The 22,079-nt window shown below is 31.9% G+C and overlaps 3 protein-coding genes and 1 long non-coding RNA gene across 4 annotated transcripts in view; 2 read left to right on the top strand and 2 right to left on the bottom strand.

Moving 5' to 3' along the window:
- sli (slit guidance ligand) overlaps nucleotides 1-22,079 on the top strand; it is a 388,150-nt gene that overhangs the window by 98,985 nt on the left and 267,086 nt on the right. The window lies entirely within an intron of this gene.
- Nucleotides 250-9,157, bottom strand: LOC121123577 (uncharacterized). The gene is made up of 4 exons (XM_071890810.1): nucleotides 8,583-9,157; nucleotides 8,252-8,517; nucleotides 875-1,424; nucleotides 250-809 (listed from the first exon to the last, which is right to left on the bottom strand). The coding sequence occupies exons 1-4, from the start codon at nucleotides 9,031-9,033 to the stop codon at nucleotides 538-540; spliced, it is 1,539 nt and encodes a 512-aa protein (XP_071746911.1). The 5' UTR covers nucleotides 9,034-9,157; the 3' UTR covers nucleotides 250-537.
- LOC121122851 (cold shock domain-containing protein CG9705) lies at nucleotides 13,463-14,910 on the top strand. Its single transcript, XM_071890804.1, has 2 exons — nucleotides 13,463-13,963; nucleotides 14,056-14,910. Exons 1-2 carry the CDS (start codon nucleotides 13,649-13,651, stop codon nucleotides 14,305-14,307), a joined length of 567 nt encoding a protein of 188 aa, XP_071746905.1. The 5' UTR covers nucleotides 13,463-13,648; the 3' UTR covers nucleotides 14,308-14,910.
- LOC121122852 (uncharacterized) lies at nucleotides 15,017-17,924 on the bottom strand. The gene is made up of 2 exons (XR_005865861.2): nucleotides 17,513-17,924; nucleotides 15,017-15,435 (listed from the first exon to the last, which is right to left on the bottom strand). It is a non-coding gene; the product is annotated as an uncharacterized lncRNA (long non-coding RNA).

The raw sequence follows: 22,079 nt of genomic DNA on the forward strand, positions 1-22,079 counted from the left end.
GTTTAGGCAGCCAAAATGGCCGATATCAACAATATGACGTAATATTTTAAAGGGCTGATATTCTAGATCAATCTTTTAAATGTACAATTTTCCTTTTTCCGAATCATCAATGAAACAATACTCCTATTAACGTCATATCATGTAATTATCTTGCTATGTACCTATAATAAAACTTGATGTTCAAATATCCCTATTTTAAACATCGTTAGGCTTTCGAAAACAAAAAATAAAAAGTCACACCTTCTAGTCTTTTATGAATAAATAATTTTAATATGATATAATCTATTTTTAAGTAATGTACAATATGATATTAAGTTTTAAATATTAAATGACTATCATCAGATCTAATACAAGTATGAGATAATTTACTGCAAAAAAAAGAAAAAAAAAAGAAGAAGAAAAAGTTGGCTAGATGAAAAAAATGATTTTATAATTATCATAATAAAATAACTATAAACACAACAATCAATTGAAAAATAAGATAGTAGTTTCATAACTGCATTATAAAGAACCAGAAGAATAGAGAAAAACAATTAATTAATTATTAGAATTTCCAATAAGACTTAATATCATCATAAATAAGTTGATGACATCCAAATATAGGTTAAGAGATGCAAAAATATATTCTTCAGGACTGATGGTGTACTTGTGTGTACCTCCCAGCATCATTTGTGTATCAAATATAATATAAACTGAAAAAATGAAGGCTCCGAGACTGGCATATACTATGTTGATAGTTTTGGAATAAGGGAAGAACGCGGCGATTAACCCAAAGATGAAGAGACAAATAACAGCAACCATTAGAATTCCTGGAAAGATAGACGAATAATAAATAATATGTCCATATTGGTTTTTGATTAAAAACAAGGAATACCTGCAAAGGCTGTGAAATCCACTTTGGTTTGGAATGCAAAAATAGTAAGAGCCAAAACAAGGAAAAAGGTTATACCAACTGCAAGAAGAACTTCGTTTGCATCGTAGTAAGAAGTTGTTGCTCCAAGAAGAAAACCTTCTGCAAAGGTAAAGAGACCAAGGAATATTATATTCATAGGACTTTTTCTTCGTACGCTAGAGCAACAGGCCATTGAGATTATTGTGACCAACATGATTGCAAATGCAATCCAAAACAACTCAGGATGAGCTACTGAATATGTCTTGACGGATTGCATCGTGAAAATTCCGACGATAGCAGATGTTATAGCTAATTGTGCACATAAAAGTCCATAGACTTTCCGTATAAATCCAAGGCGAACTCCCTTGTCAGAAAATGCTGCCATAGTATCAATGTCCGCATATTGCTGACCAGACTCCATATCTCTGTCCATTGTTGTTTTAATCCTTAGAAGACACCTAAATGAATTGAAGTATTTATAAATATACTGAGTCTGACAGTCTGCGTGTAAAGTAAGAGAAATAATAAGCGGTTAATGTTTTTATTAGAAACAAAACAGCTAGGCTCTCAATAGAGGGATGTGAATTTTTACTTATATATTAGTTTACAATCACTCTCTTTTGGCTATATTCTTTCTCTGTAGCAGCAGTTGTATCCGCACTCAGCTCTTTCCTATCTACGGTTGTACTGTTTTTCCTCCAAGTGTTTAGATTTATGTTTCGATGATGTAAATGTTCGGGATTTTTTAACAAATAGGTACAAACATTACATTCATAGTTATAACTCGTAGATTTTACTCCTTAAAAAAAGATTAGGAAATTATTTTTCCTGATGTTTGTGGAAAGTACGAGAGACTCTGTTCAAATTTTATTGCAAATATTGTTAGTGGGGTTATAGTAAATATGACATATAATGTGGGCGGGATTTCTCTATTAAACAATCTGAACAGTGTTCTTATTTTCAAAAGCTGTTATGATTATTATTTAACTCTTGAAGAAGAAGAAATAAAGTTTATTGAGTGACATCATCAAACACGAAATTTTTTAAGTTTTAGGACTGAACTGGACCGAACCCAGACTGAACTGGACGGAACTATTGTCTTCAGCCTTAAATAAGGACTGACACAAAACTAACCTCGAGAGTATATGATCATGAAATTATGGAAATTTATCAATTTCATTTAATAAATATAACTTCAACATAAATGTTTAAGTGCATAATATTAATTATTATAGATCATGAGAGTAAAACTGAAGATTAGTTTGTGAGTTTGGATAAGTATAAGTTCTTGTTGGACTCGGAGTAATTCGTGGATATGTTCTTGCTAGATATTTTTTACCATTCAACGATCCTATGGACCAATTAGTCGGTCCAAGCGATCGTTTTCTTCTTCTTTTTCCCCTACGTAGGACTGAATAATATAAAAATGATAAAAACAAAGAAAATAATCAATGATAAGTGTTCACCATAATCTCTTTTAAAGAGAAAAACTAGATACCTGAAGTCTAAAGTATATTTGTATGCCTAGAATTTGCATATTTTTCTTCAATTATCCTACTCTTTTCATTCCCCATCGATTATTATTATTAATAATAATAAAATTAATTATAGCCATTTCATAAGGATTTTCAGTACTAATTATTTTGATTTAATTCAAATATCACTGTTTTTCTGTGACATCATATTGTATTCAAGACAGGTGTTAAAACGTTTTTTTAAAGCCTTTTGATAAACTATCTTCAAAAAAATTATGGAAATTTATCAATTTCATTTAATAAATATAACTTCAACTTAAATGTTTAAGTGCATAATATTAATTATAATAGATAGTAGTGATCATAAGATTATATATGTTTAAGATCACTTCTAGCAAGTCCTTTATAATAATGACTGATGTGATTTAAATAAAAAATGTACATTTGAATTTAATATTTTGACAAATTCGATTCAATCCTTGAGGAAATCTGATTTCCTATTTAACATTCAAATAAAATAATGGGGATCTATTTATTAATGGCGACAATATATAAAACTAATCAGTATTCTATCTGAATGGTATTATATAATATCAATAATCTCCAAAAATTTGCTACCCTAAGCAGAGCTCAGAACAATTAAATTATACAGAATATCATTAAATATTTTCTAATAAGTTAATTCCTTTGTAGATAAAAACCAAGTGACTAAAAGGATGTAAGATAACACAAAGCTTTTTTGTGTGTCTTTAGGCTTCAGATAGCAGATGATGTAATATTATTATATTATGTTGATGTGTGTTGATACTTGACAAAATGAGAGTTAGTAAACACTATCCAAACACAATTTTATTCCTTATTTTAGAGTCGTCGAAATTTGAAGATTCAATAGGGTATGAGGAAACTAAAAGAAAAATATAAATGTTCCACAATGTGGTATGACAGTCTGTAGCTTGTTGTTTAAAAAATAGTGCATGCTCAGAAGAAGAATTATTTAATTCCTGAGTAGTGAATTTCCTTTCCTACTACATTCAAAACTTGATAGAACATTCGTGTGTATTCATAGAAGACCTTTAGGATTTGTAGCAGAGTTAAAATTGTTAAGTCCTGGTTGGATTTAGAACATAATTGAGATCGACATCGGAGATATTCTTGCCAATATTTTTATTTATTTCCTTCCCCCCTCTTCCTTTGTGACAGCTGATTGAAGGTGATCTAGCTAATTAAACCTCACGACAGCTACGCTGATCTCCTCCAAAACATTATTCAAATGTTTAAGGTTACCATGTTGATTTTCAGATTATTTATTTAATTTGCCCAAAATATTTTTTAAGAAAAACTCTCACCATATACCAAGAAGAGACCTGCAGCAATAATCTAGGGGAGACGGCAACACTTAGTCACAGATTGGGCGTGATATGTAAACAACGTGATTATAAAAAATATATATAAGTAAATATAATATATTAATTAAGAAAGAGTAAATACTATTTAATTAACTATTGCTATAAAATAGAATGGTTTGAAATTTTATTATATTATATTTAATTTGTGAATAGCTTTATCAAGAATAGCTAAAGTTAATGTTTTAGTCCCCTAGAAAAATATTAGCATAGTTCCAAAAGTTATTGAAATCATGAACTTTCATATTGATATTCTTCTTCATAATATGATTTTTAAACGTAATAATTCAAATACTACCTACCATCGATTTATCATAAAATTCATAGTAAATAAGAGTAATTTAGCTTTGTTGTTTCAAATTATATAAAATACAGATTTAAATTATTTTGTCAATAACAAGAATGGTATGATTTTGAACAAATGGAACATCTTACAATAAATTTTTAGTTATGAAACATGGTTTGAATAATTTTATTATAGAAAAAGTATATATTAATTAATATTAACATAATTATCCTTGCCGATACAATGCATAGCATCAGTGTTTATTTCCAAACAAATGTCTATCTCCAGTAAACATTAATTGCTATTTCAGGGTAATTCTCTTGTTGAAGCTGTTAATAGTTAAATTTAACTAAAATTTTCTTGTATTTCATATTATGTATTAATTTGATTTGATAGGCCTAAAATTTGCTCTCTAGTAATATTAAATCAATAATCACATATCAAGTGTTATTAGTAGAACTCATTATTTATGTAATACTGTAGTTTTTTATTTACTTTTATTGAATATTTTTAATCACTAATGTACATTTTACCTATTATAATTCTTACTTGTATTAATGTTTTATTTTTTTATAAGTATGTACCTATTTTACCTTCTAATCCCTTAGCAGTATAATTAGTTACCCCCAATGAAATAGTCATTATTAAAAGATCTTCAGAGTATCTTGCTCTTCGGCCGTATCTTTAGTATTTTAGGAATAATACATATATAAAGTTTTCCCCCCTTATACCTAGTAGTGATGGGAATTCGGCTCTTTTTAGAAAACCGGGTTGGCTCAGCTCACTAAAAAGAGTGGGCTCTTTCGGCTCCCAAACGGCTCTTTAGATTGTTTTGTTACTGTAATGTTGATATTACCATTACAGAGGCGTCCGCACAGGCGTGCCCGAAGGGCGTGGGCTGGAGGGGGTGTAGCCCCCAATATCCAAAAAAAATAATAATATTCTGTGAATAGCTATCGATTTTTGAATTTTATTCCCAAAAAATTAATATTTGAATTTTTTTTTCGAAAAAATTTTATATTTAAAATTTAATTTTTAAATTTTTTGTGGTCACCTGTGGATTTGGGAATTTTTTTCCCCAAAAAATGTAATATTTGAAATTTAATTTTCCCCAAAAAATTAATTTTTAGATTTATTATACTAAAATTTTCCAAAAACCAAGTCCCTCTCTCCCTGAGGACGCTCTGAGCCGGCTCCTGATTAATGGGGAGCCTTCTTCCGTTGTTCACATCAAAGAGTCGGCTCTTAGAGCCGTTACGTTCGTGAACGACAGATCACTAATACCTAGCCAATATTCATTATTTAGTGTTTTGAAAAACATCACCATAAAGATTAACAACAACTATACTATTTTAGAGCATTTTTACTAACTTCAAAATTGCATCAAAATTGAAGGCTCCAATGAAAGGCAAGAATTACTCCAATGTCGATCCTCAATTCTACTCCGAGTCCAACAAGCTTACAATTATAACACTACAACTCTCCGTATTTTATGAGCGCACAGAAATGTCCGGTTTCGTATATATCAACGACTAGCTGTAGTATCTGGCATTGCCCAGAATAATTAGGCGTCGGCTAATAGACAAATTTTGCTTTAATAATATAGAAACTCCCCAAGAAGTTATCCTTCGTTTTTTATGATCACACTCACATGTAACTACTCAATACTTATATCAACTAATATGTGTTTCTCTCCTCAAGAATGAAAGAATAATAATAAGAGTCTAAGAAAAAAAAATAATATGATGTGATGACTGATGAGTACTTTAGTCTCTAGAGCGCTCACTAACAAAACCATTGCATTATGTATGCGCCATTTCTCGGAAGAGACTCTGGGCTTTATTACGAAAGTAATCCATTCTCATGAGGCTTTAAACTTCAAAACTCCATCCTTAAATCATTCATACAAGATTTTTTTTGTGGTTTAATCAGAAGTTGGGCAGCTCAATACTGGTCTGCGAGGGGAATGCTAATTTTTTCAGGCGGGAAAGAGGGCAAATGGCGGCTGGACTATAGGCGACAGAGATTTATGAGACCTCCAAAAGGAAAGGAAAGTCTACAGAACAGGCAGTTATTGTATTACTAATTTATTAAGTTTTTAGAATTTATCTCAGATGATGGATACATATCCTATAATAAATTAAAATAAATAAAGTATAAAAATTTGTTTGGATCAAATTTTTATTTTAAATTTATTTATGGGAAGTTACTCACTTCACACGTGTATCTCCATTGGAGAGGATCGTCTAATGAAGAATCCCCCTAGGCATAAGATGTAAATTTAGTCTCTAATAATAATAATGAAAAATAGAAACAATACATCCACAATTGACAATTTTAATTTATTTCTAAAGTGGCTTGCTAATAATGCCGTGCTCCTTTATTTTGGTATAAGAGCGCATTTAAGGTCAATTTTTCCTAGAATTATTTTTAATGTAGCCTATAAGCTAAACTTCATGTACACCACTATTAGTATTTCATGGAAAAATTAATTCGGAAAACGAAGATATAGAAGATACATTTGCAGACAATGGGAGCGAGTGATCACTTCAAGGAAACACTGGAGGTGAAAATTCAGTTATCTAAGGAGATACAAAGGAATTGGGGCCTTAATAACATAAATGATATTTTGTACTACAATGAAACTATTCACCTTGCAATAGCGATGCTGAAGTGGTGCCTTCAGCTCTCCTGATTTCATTTCCATAGGTATACAATTGTAATCTTCAAAGATGGTACACGTAAGATGCTAAATATGGATTGAATTCCCAGAGGATAGGAGAGCACGAGGCTTTTAAATTTGACTACCATTATAAGTCACTCAGACTTTGTGGCCGATTTAGCCCTGTATATTAATTAGATGTACTATTTTCCTTTTTCCGAATTATCAATAATAAATAATCCTACGAACGTCACAACTTTAATTATTTTTATAAATATATATTTCACAAATGGAGACAGATACATACTTTTAGACGTAATTCTGATTTACTTACTTGAGGCTATATTTAATTTTGATCGGACCAGATTCCTGAGCTTTGGAGGGTAAGTTTTATTTTTTGGTAGTAAGTTGATTTTTTTCACATTTATCAAGATGCACCAAAACAATTAAAAATCCAAAATACAGACAAGGGAGAGTGTACATATATTAAATACAAAGTTAAAAAGGGAATTAGGAAGAGAATTCGCGAGTTGGTATTAATAAAATAATTCGAAATAAAATATTTAATACGGGTACGTCCTAGTATAATAATAAATTATTAATATATAATATATATACATATATCTTCTCTTAAAGATAGCCAATGAAAAATTAAAAAGATTTTATTGATATTTAGCCTATTAATGTTAAAGTTATAAACTAAAACGATTCACTATAAACTATAATGATATAATAGGTAAATTTCTATTGAAAAACTTTCTTTTGCACAATATTTTTTTGCTGTTTATGTCCATTTGATACAAATAATTAAACCTGCACCCCCTTTTGACACTCTTGAAAAATGCAACATATAATTGACCATGTGAAAATACTGAATTTGGTAAATATAAAGCAACTTTTTCAAATGTTTCACCTATGATTTATTTATTGTCATTGTCATTGCTAGCTTGCCATGTTCCTTTTTCAACCATAATGAAGATTGAAGATACAAACTAAGATTAACTAGCCCATCTTCCTTTTTAATTCGTATTTAAAATAAGCTCTGTTTGTACAATAATTCGTTTTTTGGATTTGAATTTTTAAATTTTGGTGCATTTTCGAATCTACAACTAATACCTTTTAGACACTGGGAATTGATTTTGTTTTATGAAAAAAATGAACATATTAGCGAAAAATTAAACTTGCCCTCCAGAGCCCAGGAATCTGGTGTGATCAGAATTAAACATAACCTTTTATTGTATGCCTAAAGTCTTAATCTGTCTCCGTTTTGGAATAAATCCGTTTTTATCATTGTTTTTCTAAGTGGAACGTCCATCACACACTCATAAATTATTTTAATACTATGTAGGATAATCTTTTGATAAGTAATGTATAACATGATGTTAAGTTTTAAATATCATCAGATTATTTAAACATTTGATAAAAAAATTATTGGCCAGAGCATCTAGATGATTTTATTATGACCATCGTACAATAGTTTAAGAGGTAACCAGGTAGATTCTTAACTACATGATAAAGAAGAATTAAATATTATTTAGACCCTCCACCAAGACTTAATATCATCATAAATAAGTTGATGACATCCAAATATAGGTTAAGAGATGCAAAAATATATTCTTCAGGACTGATGGCGTACTTGTGTGTACCTCCCAGCATCATTTGTGTATCAAATATAATATAGACTGAAAAAATGAAGGCTCCAAGACTGGCATATACTATGTTGATAGTTTTGGAATAAGGGAAGAACGCGGCGATTAACCCAAAGATGAAGAGACAAATAACAGCAACCATTAGAATTCCTGGAAAGATAGACAAATAATAAATAATATGTCCATATTGGTTTTTGATTAAAAACAAGGAATACCTGCAAAGGCTGTGAAATCCACTTTGGTTTGGAATGCAAAAATAGTAAGAGCCAAAACAAGGAAAAAGGTTATACCAACTGCAAGAAGAACTTCGTTTGCATCGTAGTAAGAAGTTGCTGCTCCCAGAAGGAATCCTTCTGCGATGGTAAAGAGGCCAAGGAATATGATATTCATAGGACTTTTTCTTCGTACGCTAGAGCAACAGCTCATTGAGATCAGTGTGACCAACATGATTGCAAATGCAATCCAAAACAACTCAGGATGAGCTACTGAATATGTTTTGACGGATTGCACCGTGAAAATTCCGACGATAGCAGATGTTATAGCTAATTGTGTACATAACAGTCCATAGACTTTCCGGATGAATCCAAGGCGAACTTCCTTGTCAGAAAAGGCCGTCATTGTGTCAATCTCCGGATATTGCTGACCAGATTCCATAGCTTCATCCATGATTGTTTTAATCCAAAAATGACACCGCAAGGAATTGAAGTATTTAATATACAGACAGTCTGCATGTACAGTCAATAATATATGTATATTACTTTAGTGGTAGTGGTGGGCTAAGTGGCCTTGGGTATTATTTTTAATATATATATATATATATGCATTACAAATAATATACACAGGTCTGTTAAATAGAGAGGTATGAATTTACCGGGTGGTCCAATGAAATCTGAACACTTACTAATTCAATAATTAATGAATGTTGAACTTTTGAAATAATGTTATATTTCGATATACTAAAGCATGAACAATAATTTAAAAAAATAAAAAATAAACTTGAGTTCTGTAGCCTAGGTACAAATTGAGAAAATGACATTTGTAAGTGATCGACGAATTTTCATTCGCCCCCTCCAAGCAATTGGCGTCCACCGTGTACGCTGTCAGCAAGTCTAAAACGTTGAAAGGGAAGAAAGGCTTGTGGAAAAGGCCAAACTGGATACGGAGTAGTCAAATAAAAAACCCAGGCAGGTCCCCTTAATTCCATGAGGGCCCATAAAGAGATCTCTGGGGTTTTGAACTAGACTGTCCAGAGAGCTATCAAAATAGTGGGTGGAAAGAGCCTTGTGAGGGTGGAGAGGTTAATTTTGACACCATTAATGAAAGAAACCCATTTCCTCCTTTACAAGACTCTTTTGAAGAGTATTTTGAACTCTTTTTTGACACTTTTAGCCCCCCTACAGCCTTGATGCCAACCCCCCTCGACTTCTCCTTTTGGGTACTTGTCAGAGGACTACATCTGCAGCGGGTGCTAGGCTTTCCGCCACCACCTGGAAGCCATCATTGCCGCTGAGGACAACTACCTTAATGATTAAGAGAGCTCAGACACACATCTATTTATAGTATTAATTTTGTTGAAATTCAGTTGTTAATTAATAAATTATATATTGCTGAAGTTAAAATTCAAAGTGTTCAGATTTTCATGAACTACTCGGTACAATCATTCGATTCGGCTAGATTCTCTATAGCAGCTTGTGGAAGGATTACTTAACATTCAGTTATTCATGAGCATTTATATCAACCTCGTTCCTATCTATTGTTTGCCTCAATGTGGTAAGATTTATGTTTCGATGATTTAAATGTTCATGATTTGTTAACAGATTGGCCGATTTGCTTAATAATTGAGTGCTTTTACATGTCATACACATTTTTGATGTCGGTAATCTTGGTGGGTAAATCTTGGACTATATGTGGGACTTTCATCTTATTTTCATACTATAGACATGTGAGAACATCTATCTACAAATGTATAGCTACGGTAGACGACTAATATTAGTTTACCTCGTAACTTTGAATAACTCCATTTAATTCATTAATGATTATTTTTTCAATATATTTTCCCCCAATTGTTTCCTTATTGTCTTACTATTAGATAAACCCTCCATATAGCGGATAAATCAATAGTATACTAAGAGGATGTGGATATTATGTATTAAACATGAAATAATCTGAAAAACATCAAGTAAGTATAAGATTTTAATTTGTGTCTTATCTTGGATATAATAAATATAGAGTTCAATGTAATTATTTTGCAAATAGAATCGAATTGTGTTAAGTACTTTCGCCTTAAATTATTTTGTCAAAGGACATTTTGCCTGAATATATATAAATAAATGAGATTTATACGTCGTTATTGTTTATTTTTGATGAAAATTGATGTTTTGAATTTTTTAAATCAGAATATGCATTGTGTAATACTATAAAACACATTAAATAGTTGCTTTCTGTTAAAAAAATGATAAAATTATGCTCCAAAATTTCCATACAAACACCAAAAAATTTCACTATGTAATTAATTCGAACCATAAATAAAAAGGTAATAAAAATAGTATAATACGAAAAAAAAATATATACAAACATGGGAATGATTCGAAAATAAGCTGTTCTAATTAATTCTTTCTCCGTTATCCACTATCAATTGACATAATGGATTATTCATACTAGAAAATACTCATAGATTGACAAATAAGTATCATTATTCTAACAGAAAACAAACATTTAATGTATTTTATGGGAATAAAAATTACATTTTTTGATTAAAAAATTCAATGGGAACATCAATTTCCACCAAAAAAAAAATAACGATGTATAAATCTCATCTATTTATAAGTGAAGGCGAAATATCCAGAAGGCAAAAAGTCCTAAGGCGAAATGGTTTAAGATAAAATGTCCTGAGGCAAAATAGTTTAAGGTAAAAGTACCGGGCACCGAACCGAGTATGATATCTTGAGTAGACCTCCTTTACCTTGTGATTTTGACTATTCCCTCTAGAGAGAGAGATGGATATTTGATTAAATATTTAAATAATATTCAGGGAAATCAAATTTTCTAAAGCATCCCTAAAATTGGAACTACTTTCATATTGCTTGCAGAGTTTGTAATACAGACCAATATGATTAATGGTTGTATAACTGATAATAGGAAGAAATTTGAAACTTTTTCTTAGCTGATTACAGACACAACAATAAAATAAAGGCAAAGGTATGAATCAATATGATAAAAAAAATAAAATAACAGAGAACTCATAAATGGGGAATTTAAATTGATGTTCTTTTTTTTAATATGTCCAATCAATATTATAACGATAATTGTATTATTATTTTGTTACATTTTAACTATTGTTTTCAATAAAACAACTTATAATTAGCTAGTTTGGCAAATATTTAGTAATTTTCTGTAATTATTTTATTTGTATAGAGATCCTAGATCTTTGCAAAAGTAATTTTCCAATATGGTGACCTGACTAATTTCTTTATATGAATAAAACTGTTTTTTTTTTTAAATTAAAAAAAGTGATGAATTGACATAAGATTTGTAAGCGATCGCTCAATTGCTCAAAAAATGACCATTTTTACCTTTTTAGGAAAAATTGTTCATTGAATTGATGTTACTAATTACGTCATTAAGGACTAATCGTACAAGGATGAATGGTGAAAAATACCAAACCGATTAGAAAAAGACTGAAAGGGGAAGAAAAGAGAGGACGGATTAGAAATGCAGTCCTAGAACCGATCAAACTCTACGGGTATGCTTTAAAAAAGAAACTCTACGAATAAATTTTCGGTTTCTTTGGAATACTGGTAGATCATATTATTTTCTACTATCCCTAAATCTATGTTATACTAGTGATGGTAATAGCGTTTATTTTAGGAATGATAAAAAAAAGAAACCAAAAATCAACATGGAAACCCTGACAATTTGATGAAGTTTTGGAGAAGAGCAAGAATAATGCCCATGACGTTTCATCAGATCAGCTACAATCAGCTTTGACAAGAGATGATCAAGGGGAGAAGGGAATAAACAAGGACATTGGCAAGAATTACTCCGATGTCGATCGTCATTTCTAGGCTGAGTCTAAGAAGGACTTACAATTTTAACTCTGCAACAAATGATCAAGGTGACTCTCTGTCTTTTATGAGTACACACGAATGTTCAATCAAATTATAAATATAACTGAATGTAGTAGAAAAGTAAGTTCACTACTCAGTAATTAAATAATATTGACATCAGCTCATGATGAGAAAATTTATTCTTCAGTCTTCTGAAACCAACTCCTAAAATAATGATAGGCTAAAAAATACATCCAATTTTCATAACTATTTCTAGCATTTTGCAAATGAGAAGTTTAAACACAGCGTTACCTCGCTAACACAAAAATACCCCAAGTATTTTCTTAATAGCTGTCGATTCCCTTCTCTCTCTTGCAGGATATGTCATTGTATCCTAGTGTATTCTTTTTGATAAATAAACAAACTAATAAGTTATTCAATATATATGCTCCGTTGCCGAAAGAACAGGAATATAATTACTTGTTGATCACTCGTCGTTTATAGAATATATATATTGACCCAAGATTAATAGAAATACATTGACCATTTTATTATTGAAGAAATTTTGGCCTTTGATATATATGACAAATTTATAGCTACGGTATTTATAGAATATTATAATACAGTATCGAATAATATACTATCCAGATTTTAATATTATATATATAATTCATTTTAAAAATGGGGAAGAAGTAATATGACGGTGATAGTCTGGGAGTAAATAACAGATATAAAACAGTTGGTGTGATTGAATTATTTGCTTAACTACCATATGATTTCTGGCCTTTTTTTAAATATTCTGTTCGTAGAAAAGGTTTCGTGATAAAATAAAGGTAACACCGTGTAAAAATAGGGCAAGGAAGAGTATTTAATTAAAAATACGACGTTATTGCTTAAGAAGTGGAGAAAAGAAAAGCATGTTATTATTAAGGAAATACGTAAGAAGAGTCTGTGTAGCGCAATCCACGTACAGCTCCTTCTTCTTCTTCTGCTGATATAAAAAAAGAAGAGAAGAAGCTAGCCGCATGAGGACTAGCTAGAAGTAGTTGACTACAAATATTAATGAATGTATGTTTGTATGCTAGCTAGCTTGTGTACAAAGTTCTTAAATTAATGTAGGTCGGCTGGCTATTTGGCTACGAATTCAAAACAACGTGCCCTAAGAAGTGCGTAAAAGTTGCGTACAATCTGATATATTCGTTCTCATTCCGTGTTCACCATTTCTTGCTTTTAAGATGGAGAGTGTCGTGAGTTCGACTACCAAGGACATGAAGCTCAACCCAAGCACCCCATCCCCAGAACGGCCCTCAAATCTCATGAAGATTCCACTCATTCGAAGAACACGCTGCGATTCATGCTCCGAGAATGTACTCAGCTCCACTACGACCACTCCTGGAATCATTGCGGAGTCCCGTGACCCACCAGAGACCTATGGTACAAGGCGTACACGGACAGAGTCCACAGCGGGGAAGATTGTGGAGAATCTGCATGAGGGAATTGTCAAATATTTCTGTCGATCCAGGGGGTTCGGATTCATCACACCCAATAAAGTAAACATTCCCCTCCCCCCCGCCAACCCCAGGCCTTATTCATTAGCATTGTAAGATTGTGTACTTATCCAATCCTCTTCCTCCTTTTTCAGCCCATTAATGATAACAAAGAGTTCTTCATGCATATTTCTGACATTGAAGGAGAGTACGTGCCTCGACGAGACGATCAAGTCAAGTTCAAAGTTTGTCCTATCCCTCCACGATTTGAAAAGTTTCAAGCTGTTCAAGTACGAATAATTAATTTTACTCCAGAAGTGCATCACAAATGGGATGTTCCTGAGACTCCAGAGGAACTGCAAGAGGAAGAAGATGCTGTGAACGCCGCGCAACACTATGATGTTTAAAGATGGTGATGATGATGATTACATAAAATAACAGAAATCTCTTCTAATTACTAATCCATATTATTTTATATACACATTCTTTATTCATTAATTATATATTTAAAAAAAACAACCGAATACTTAATAAAACACATTGGATTTTATTCTAGTAACATTCAATGTGGATTCCATTGTCGTCTTATATCAAAAGTATAATATATATATCAATCATATGATGTATTTTTGATTTTATACACAAGTCCTGACTTGCGCTTCAACATGCTTATTGCTTTGATGTCATCCGAGTATGTAATGTCTTCATAATTAATATATCGATTTTCATAATATTGTATGAAGTGGTGTTGCATATTATGTAAAAAGGAATTACTTGCATCACTTTGATTTGATAATATTATGTAAAAGCTTAATAATGATGTGCTAATACACTTTATATCAAATACCATTCTCTATCAATTATATCTTTAAAGGTTATTGATTTGATCAAGCATATTCATACTTACTTAATTGTATTATATTATAAATTCACACAAATATAGGTATATAGTAAATACTTACCTATTCAATATTTATCTACAAATAATAAAGGCTTATTCTAAAACTGCATTTCATATTAATATTATTATCCTATAACAAAATATACATTTTTATTGGCTAAAGACCGTAATTATCTCACATTTTTAAATAAGGAGTATTAATCAACTACAAAATTACTCTTCAGTGCCTTAATAAGGAATTGAAATTATTTATTCACATGACGTAACTTATGTATAACTATTGCAAAATGAAACTCAATAATCATATTATTCATGGATATATTTGAAACTATATTCCCGAACTTCAGTTATAATATAATACTTTACCTATTCTAAGTAGTTAAGTAATATTTCATAAATAAACGTGGGTTTACAATCCACAAAAGAATCATTGAATGTATGAGATCTTGATTAATATGAGTCCATGTGATTTCTAATTGAAAGAAACAGGATCAATTAAAATAGATCCTTCGTCTTGATTTTTAAAGGTAGACGGAGAAGAAATGAAAAACGTAAAGTACCATCGGGAATGATTTTTGGGTTGTAAAGCCTGGGTGATCCCAATGGATTAGCTTCAACATCCATAAGGTTATTCCTATAGAAAAATTATGTATTGATTATAATCTAAGACTTCTTCAGACTAATAATAAGTATCTCCCTCCTGGCTTAAACTCAATCTATGTAGTTATTTGAACAAATGATTTATATATAAATATTCTACAATAAGTATTGTGCATTTTAATATTCATAACGTAACTTATTTTCTGCATTGTTTCTAAAAAACTATTACGTAACTAAGCATAATTGACTTGACTATGGCGGAGCTGGGCGAATTTAGTGTGCACTGTAGTGGGCTATTTTGCGGTTCGAAAATAAGTGTCAAGGCCAAATAATGTAAATCTTTCGATTTATTTATCACATCAAAATTTTTCATGGGAAAGGGAGAAAAAAACTTATACTTATTAGCAGAGAGGGCTAAATCCCTTCGTACCCATCCTTAGCTACGCCCCTGTTACTCAAATCAAAAGTTATTCATATTCCAATGACGTTTTAAGACGTAAGTACCTATCGATATATTTTTGATGCTTCATCACAATCACTAGGATTTATCTTAAGGAATGAAAGTATCAAAAACTTTTAAGATTTTTTGGATAACCTTTTTTTATAAAACATATTTCATTTTTTCCATGGTATTCTAAATTTTTTAAAGACTACTGCCTTTTTTAAAAATTTTTACTTGCATTCCAGATCAAATTTTCCCAATTATATCTAGTGATAATTTCAGTATCTATGACTTAAAAAAATGTCTTCGTCAACGAATATTTTTAGCATGACGATTACGAGACGAAACCATTTTTTTTAAAGTTTCGTTTCATTATTAATAGGGAATGAATAAATTCAAAAATGCATACATATTCGAAAGATAGCACAGATGTACAAAGTTTTAGTATGAACGCAAGATAAAGCGAAGTAGCTCAGTGAACAACATGCTGAGTAGAAGTTATTCTCTTGAGCTCAATGTGCGTAGGTTTGATACTTGGTCATTCCTAAAGCTTTAAACCGAGTAACTTTAGTCATTCCTAAAGCTTTAAACCAAGTAGCTTTTGTCGTTCCTAGAGAAGGAAATATACATAATGACTAATGTATATGGAATTGAAAGAAGATTCCTAGATGAGATGGCATAGCAATAATACTACACGTTTACTTATACTTCATCAGTTCAACTCCATCTGACAAATAAAGGAACAAAAATGGCGCTACTAGCCTCAGATATGTAAACTCCAAATAAATAAACAACGCTGTCCCGTTGTAAAACAAATCTTTTCTTTTCACGGCGTTACCTCACTCACAAAAAAAAAAATTTAAAAAAAATGTATATTTGTTGTCAGCTATTGATGTTTCTGTTTATTTTCCCCTAATCAGTGTTATGAACGTCAATTGGTTGAATTAAAATTTGCTCTTGTTAAGCTGTGAACAATTCTCAACAATTATTGAGTAAGAATTCCTTAGTTGGGAAGAATTGGATAACTTCCTACTTATTTTGGGTCTTTTGAATGAAAGTTTGCGAGATACAACATAAATAACGACGTGTTTTCTTGACGAAATATAGACAAAACTCTGTCTACTCTGCAACTTTTCCAAAACGATGCTGTATTTCTTTTGTTTGGATTAAAAAAAAAAAAATCTCGTTCACTCGAGGAAAAAATTTTCTAAATCCAAGCCAGATAAGAATGTTGATGCATCTCATGTAAATCTTATAATTATCTATTGCTTATTCGAGAAGGGAAAATGAGCGCATTCGGCGTGTAAAAATGATCTTCTCCTCTGAATTTGTACAATTTGTTTATACGAGTTACAACTTGTACCAACAGATTGTATAAATTATTTTACTGCTTCGTCAGATTCTTCTACACTAGAAAAAATATCATTTTAGTTGAAACAAGAAGCCGGCTTCGTGTGGGTGCAAAACCGATAAATATTTTGGGTATTTCCTCAGAAAACTTTTCCGTGTGGACAGTATCTTAAATGTGACGAACACAGGAGGAAATGTAATAAACGAAATGTGACGAAATTAACCCTGCAAATATCCCCATTTTTCTGGAATAATATATCCAATAGGGGGGGAGGGGATGGAGGTCCGTTGGCCCTGATCTCAATGTATACAAACTTACCTTTCTTTTTGGTTCAATTGAATGTAAAATTCCGCACCACATTGAAGTGAACACCACATTAGTGTGAATAACGTGAATTTCCATAATAATGTTTCCATGAGTAAAGCTTGATGACAATTAATGACTCTTTTTTTTTTTGTATGAAAATAGTATTTTTATTTTTCAGCATTGTCACAACAGAATAAGGAGAAACTCGCATCTCTTCATCAAAAGTAAACAAAAACCATTTATTCATTATAAATGATGGTATACACATAGCTAGGGTATTCAAGAAAGTGAAAACAAGTAAGAAGTATGTTATTAGAGAGACAGTTAGATTTTTCACTATCTTCATATTAAGAAATTAGAATATAAATATAAGATAAGATATTTTTTTATTTATTTATAAAAACGAAGAAAACATTTTTTTTCTTCACAAAATAGATCCATTTAACTCATGGATCGTCTACAAACAATGGGTCGTGAAGATTGTTTGTATTTTCATTTATTTATTTATTATAAGTCAAAAGATATTTAACTTTAAACAATGACTTCATTGCAAAATAATTCTAAAAGACTTAATAATGGATCCGACCCTACTTCAATATTTGCATTTCAGGACCGTTAACACAATGTGATTGATATGGAGGGAATATAGAGCCACAAATGTTTTTGTTGTGAGGGTATTCACATTTATAATAATTACATATAATCAAGTGCCCTTATCGGTCTAGTGGTTGAAGTAGTTCCGGTTCTGGAACCGCTATAACCGGAACTGCAATATATTATTTATCCGTTTCGGTTCTTGTGCTTTTTCTCCTATATCGAATATATAAAGAAAATGCAATATACAAGGGGCGTTTGAAAAGTCCGTCCAGCGTCCGAGAGATGGCACTGCTGGCGCATATCGAGGTTATGTTTAGTTATTTGCATTTCTTAGAAGAACTCACCCCAACTTTCGACCAGATCAGTCTATTTCTTTCAGTTTGTGTAATGTATTATTGTTTTCTTCCCCCTTGTTCTCTTCTCTTATTTTCTTATATATATATATATATATGTGTGTGTAAAGTACATTCTTTTACCTCGTTTTAAGTATAAATAGTCTTCTATTTTATGTATTTATCAGAGTAGGTTTTTGTAATTATAGTAATATAAATGTTCCTATAAACAACCCCTTGTATTATTCCTCCACGCCTTTCCTTCTCCTCACTTCTCTCGGGCGTCCTGGATCTCTCCACCTTTAAATAGTTTGTGTCTCCTCAACCTCGTCAAGACACAACAGTTTGGCATTTGTTTGAATCGAGGAAGTGGAGTGATTTTCAAAAAATGGAAGAAAAATTATTTCGTGTGTTGATTAAATATTAGTATGTTGTACCATAAATATTAAGTCTGACCCATTATAACTCAGGATTTTTATCAAATTCATAAAAACACATCTAAATTAGAAAATATAATCCCCTCCGGCTGCGATGACGTCATGGCAGTGCTCCCGGAGCTTCTTGAGTTGGTCGAACAGCTCGTCTTCGCTCACTCTCTTGAGGGCCCGCTGCACGGCAGTAGTGGCTTCCTCATGCCCCTCAAACTCGTCATTTCGGAGTAGATGTTTCAACTTCCGGAACAAGAACTGGTCACAGATATTCAGATCTGAGCTGAAGGGGCTCTGTTTGACCGGTTCCACGTCCTTTCGGGTCAGAAACTCCCTTGTTTCCGCCGCAACGTGAGGACGGGCGTTGTCCCATATCAGGAGACAATCCTTCAGGTGAATCCTGTGCTGTTTGAGATTATTGAAGCGTTTCCCGGTCGTCTTCAGGTACTCTATCATGGTTTCCCGATCGTTCTACCATGTCCTTTTCTCCCGGGGACGTCCAAGGCGTGTCCTCTTCTCCAGGGCAAAACTCCCACTATCGAAGTCATTCCTCCATCTCTTGATAGTGGAGAGACCAGAGCAGGTGTCAGGGAAGGTACAGAAGAGGTCTGTATGGATCTCGTTGACCCTAATACTTTATGAAAGGCAAAACGTCTCAGGAGACCAAAAAGAAGCTCCTAAACATTATGGGAACTCTGCACCTTTGTTTAAACAGTTCATAAGTGGTTTCAAAATTTTTGGGGTGGCCATATGTGTACAAGTGAAGCTGAAAGTTCTGGACGCCCTGTTGAGGTTACTACTCCAGAAATAATTGATAAAATCCATGATATGATGATGGAAGACATAAGAGTGAAGGTGTGTGAGATAGCTAGTGCTGTGGGTATCTTGAGTTGGAACTCTATTTCCATTAATTGTTGCGACCGCAACTGCTGAGGTGTGAGCTTGTACATTGTCATGATGGAAAATGCCTTTTTGTGTGCCAATCGTGGTTTTTTTTTCTCTTGCAGCTCGGTTTTCAAACGGTATATGCACTTGTAATAGTTCTACCCTTTTCCAGATAGGAGATGAAGATTATTCCTTGCGAATCCAAAAGAAAGTCGACATACTTTTTCTGGCCGATTCTTCGATTCAAACGAATAGCAAAACAGAAAGAAATAGACCGATGTGACTGAAAGTTGGAGTGTGTTCTTCCAGAAGATGCTACTAACTGAACATAACCTCGATTACCGCCGGTAGTACTATCCCTCGGACTTTGCACGGACTTTTCAAATTTTATGAAAAATAAATTAGCTTTAATCAATAAGTAAACTTTTGAGTTTTTTCCTGTGCAAATGCAGCGTTTTCCAATTATTTTTTTACGTCGCCAGAGTGATATAGTTTTATTTGAGTTCTGAGGCTCCTATGAAAACCATTGTCTTAAGCAACCTTAGCTTTTGGGCCCCTGTTGGAACTTGGGGCACTATGCTTTCTGTGTATAAGGTAGCTGCGGCCCAGTTTGTATCACATATCATTTCCTGGGCCGAATTTTCTAGCGCAGCCCATTGTTTTAAGTGCCTGTTACCAAATTGAGACTGTATAAAAAAGTTCCGACACCGGAACCGAGACACAAACCGAAACCGTTAAAATGAAAGAACCGCTGAACCTGAACCGGCACAACCTTGCATATAATATTAAGGGGGGTTAAAATCAAATTCAATTTTAGTCCTACTTTTCGAATGCAAGAGCATATTTTAAGAACGCTAGATAAAATTATTTTTAATTTCCACCCAAAAAAAGCCCTACCCCAAAAATTACTTTTTCTTATAAATGCTCATTTACTCCTATTTTACTGTAGTATTTTTTTCGATTTATAATATTTGATAAATTTGATATATTCGATGAATCAATATGTAATTAATACTACAGAGTCCACTCACGTGGCGGGCCCTGTGGGGGGAGGGGTATGACCCTTCACTTCTTTGCAATTTAAATTTTTACAAAAATACTTTCTGAAATAGCTAATAATAATACATAAATTCTTCTTTGGCTTAGAAATAGGCTCAAAAAAAGAATATATATATTGCGTTCTTGCAACGCCCTAATGCATCGTTACAACATTAAAGCAGACAAAAACTATTGTATCACCAATATTTTTATTTATTATTTGAACTATTACTAATGGAATCAATTCATATGAATTGGAACAGCATTTAACCTTGTGCCGTGATTATGTACATTCATCTTTAAATTTGATAATTATTTTACTCAAAATATAGTCGTGACACAATAAGTTTCTCTCGCATTGTCATTTTAGGAAGTCAATTTTCTCTAAATTTATGGAATAGTGACATTTATTATTGGACGTCTATTTAATATAATCTTCCCTACGATTAGCAACATCCACAAAAATTTGATTCAATTAATCAGTACATAAAATGAAGGAACTTTATCTTGATTTGAGAACAACAAATCGTCATACCAATTTGAAAATATAATGTAATGGTAACGTTTGTTTTATACTATTATCCTTCTCCTAGACATTAAAAGTTGAAAATAAATCAACTGGAACCAATCAATCATTCTAAATCATGTCCAAAGTGTTATATTTTATGAAATATTTATAAATATTGTGTAATTTACTTCCAATGATAAATATAACTTCTTTAAAAGAAGAAAAAAAAAGTTTACGCTAAGTAAGTCTGAATTTATTGTATTGTACAATGGAATGGGGTTTCTGACCGCATAACTATGAACATTGTCCACCTTCATTGTTCTTCAAAATGATAAATATTGATTTTGTCACTAAAGAAAAGGATCTTTACGGAAACTTTTGAAATTCACAATATAACTTTAAAATCGGAATCCCCTTACAAATAAAGAATGTTGTTAAAAGTCATTTTCAAATGTTTATAGATATAAAAAAACGCCTATTGGAGACTGAAACTTTACAAACATAACTTTTCCATCAAAATACAACATAAGATCGAATTAACAGGTCACGCTAAAAATGGGACACCCTAGTACACACGCTAAAATAAAGATTTAGAAGAAGTTGACCTTTTACCTTTTAACATGACCTTAAAACTATAGTTTATTAACTTAAAATATTATACAACTATTGTTTTAATTATAAAAGGGGTTTAATGATCAACGGCATTGGCGAATTTCTTCTTATTACTTTGAAAATAGTTTTAAAAAAAACGCATTCTTGGTTAAAAAAGTATTTTCAGTTTGGCTCCCGAT

The sequence above is a fragment of the Lepeophtheirus salmonis genome, chromosome 8, assembly GCF_016086655.4.
Source record: "Lepeophtheirus salmonis chromosome 8, UVic_Lsal_1.4, whole genome shotgun sequence".
Lineage (NCBI taxonomy): Eukaryota > Metazoa > Arthropoda > Copepoda > Siphonostomatoida > Caligidae > Lepeophtheirus > Lepeophtheirus salmonis.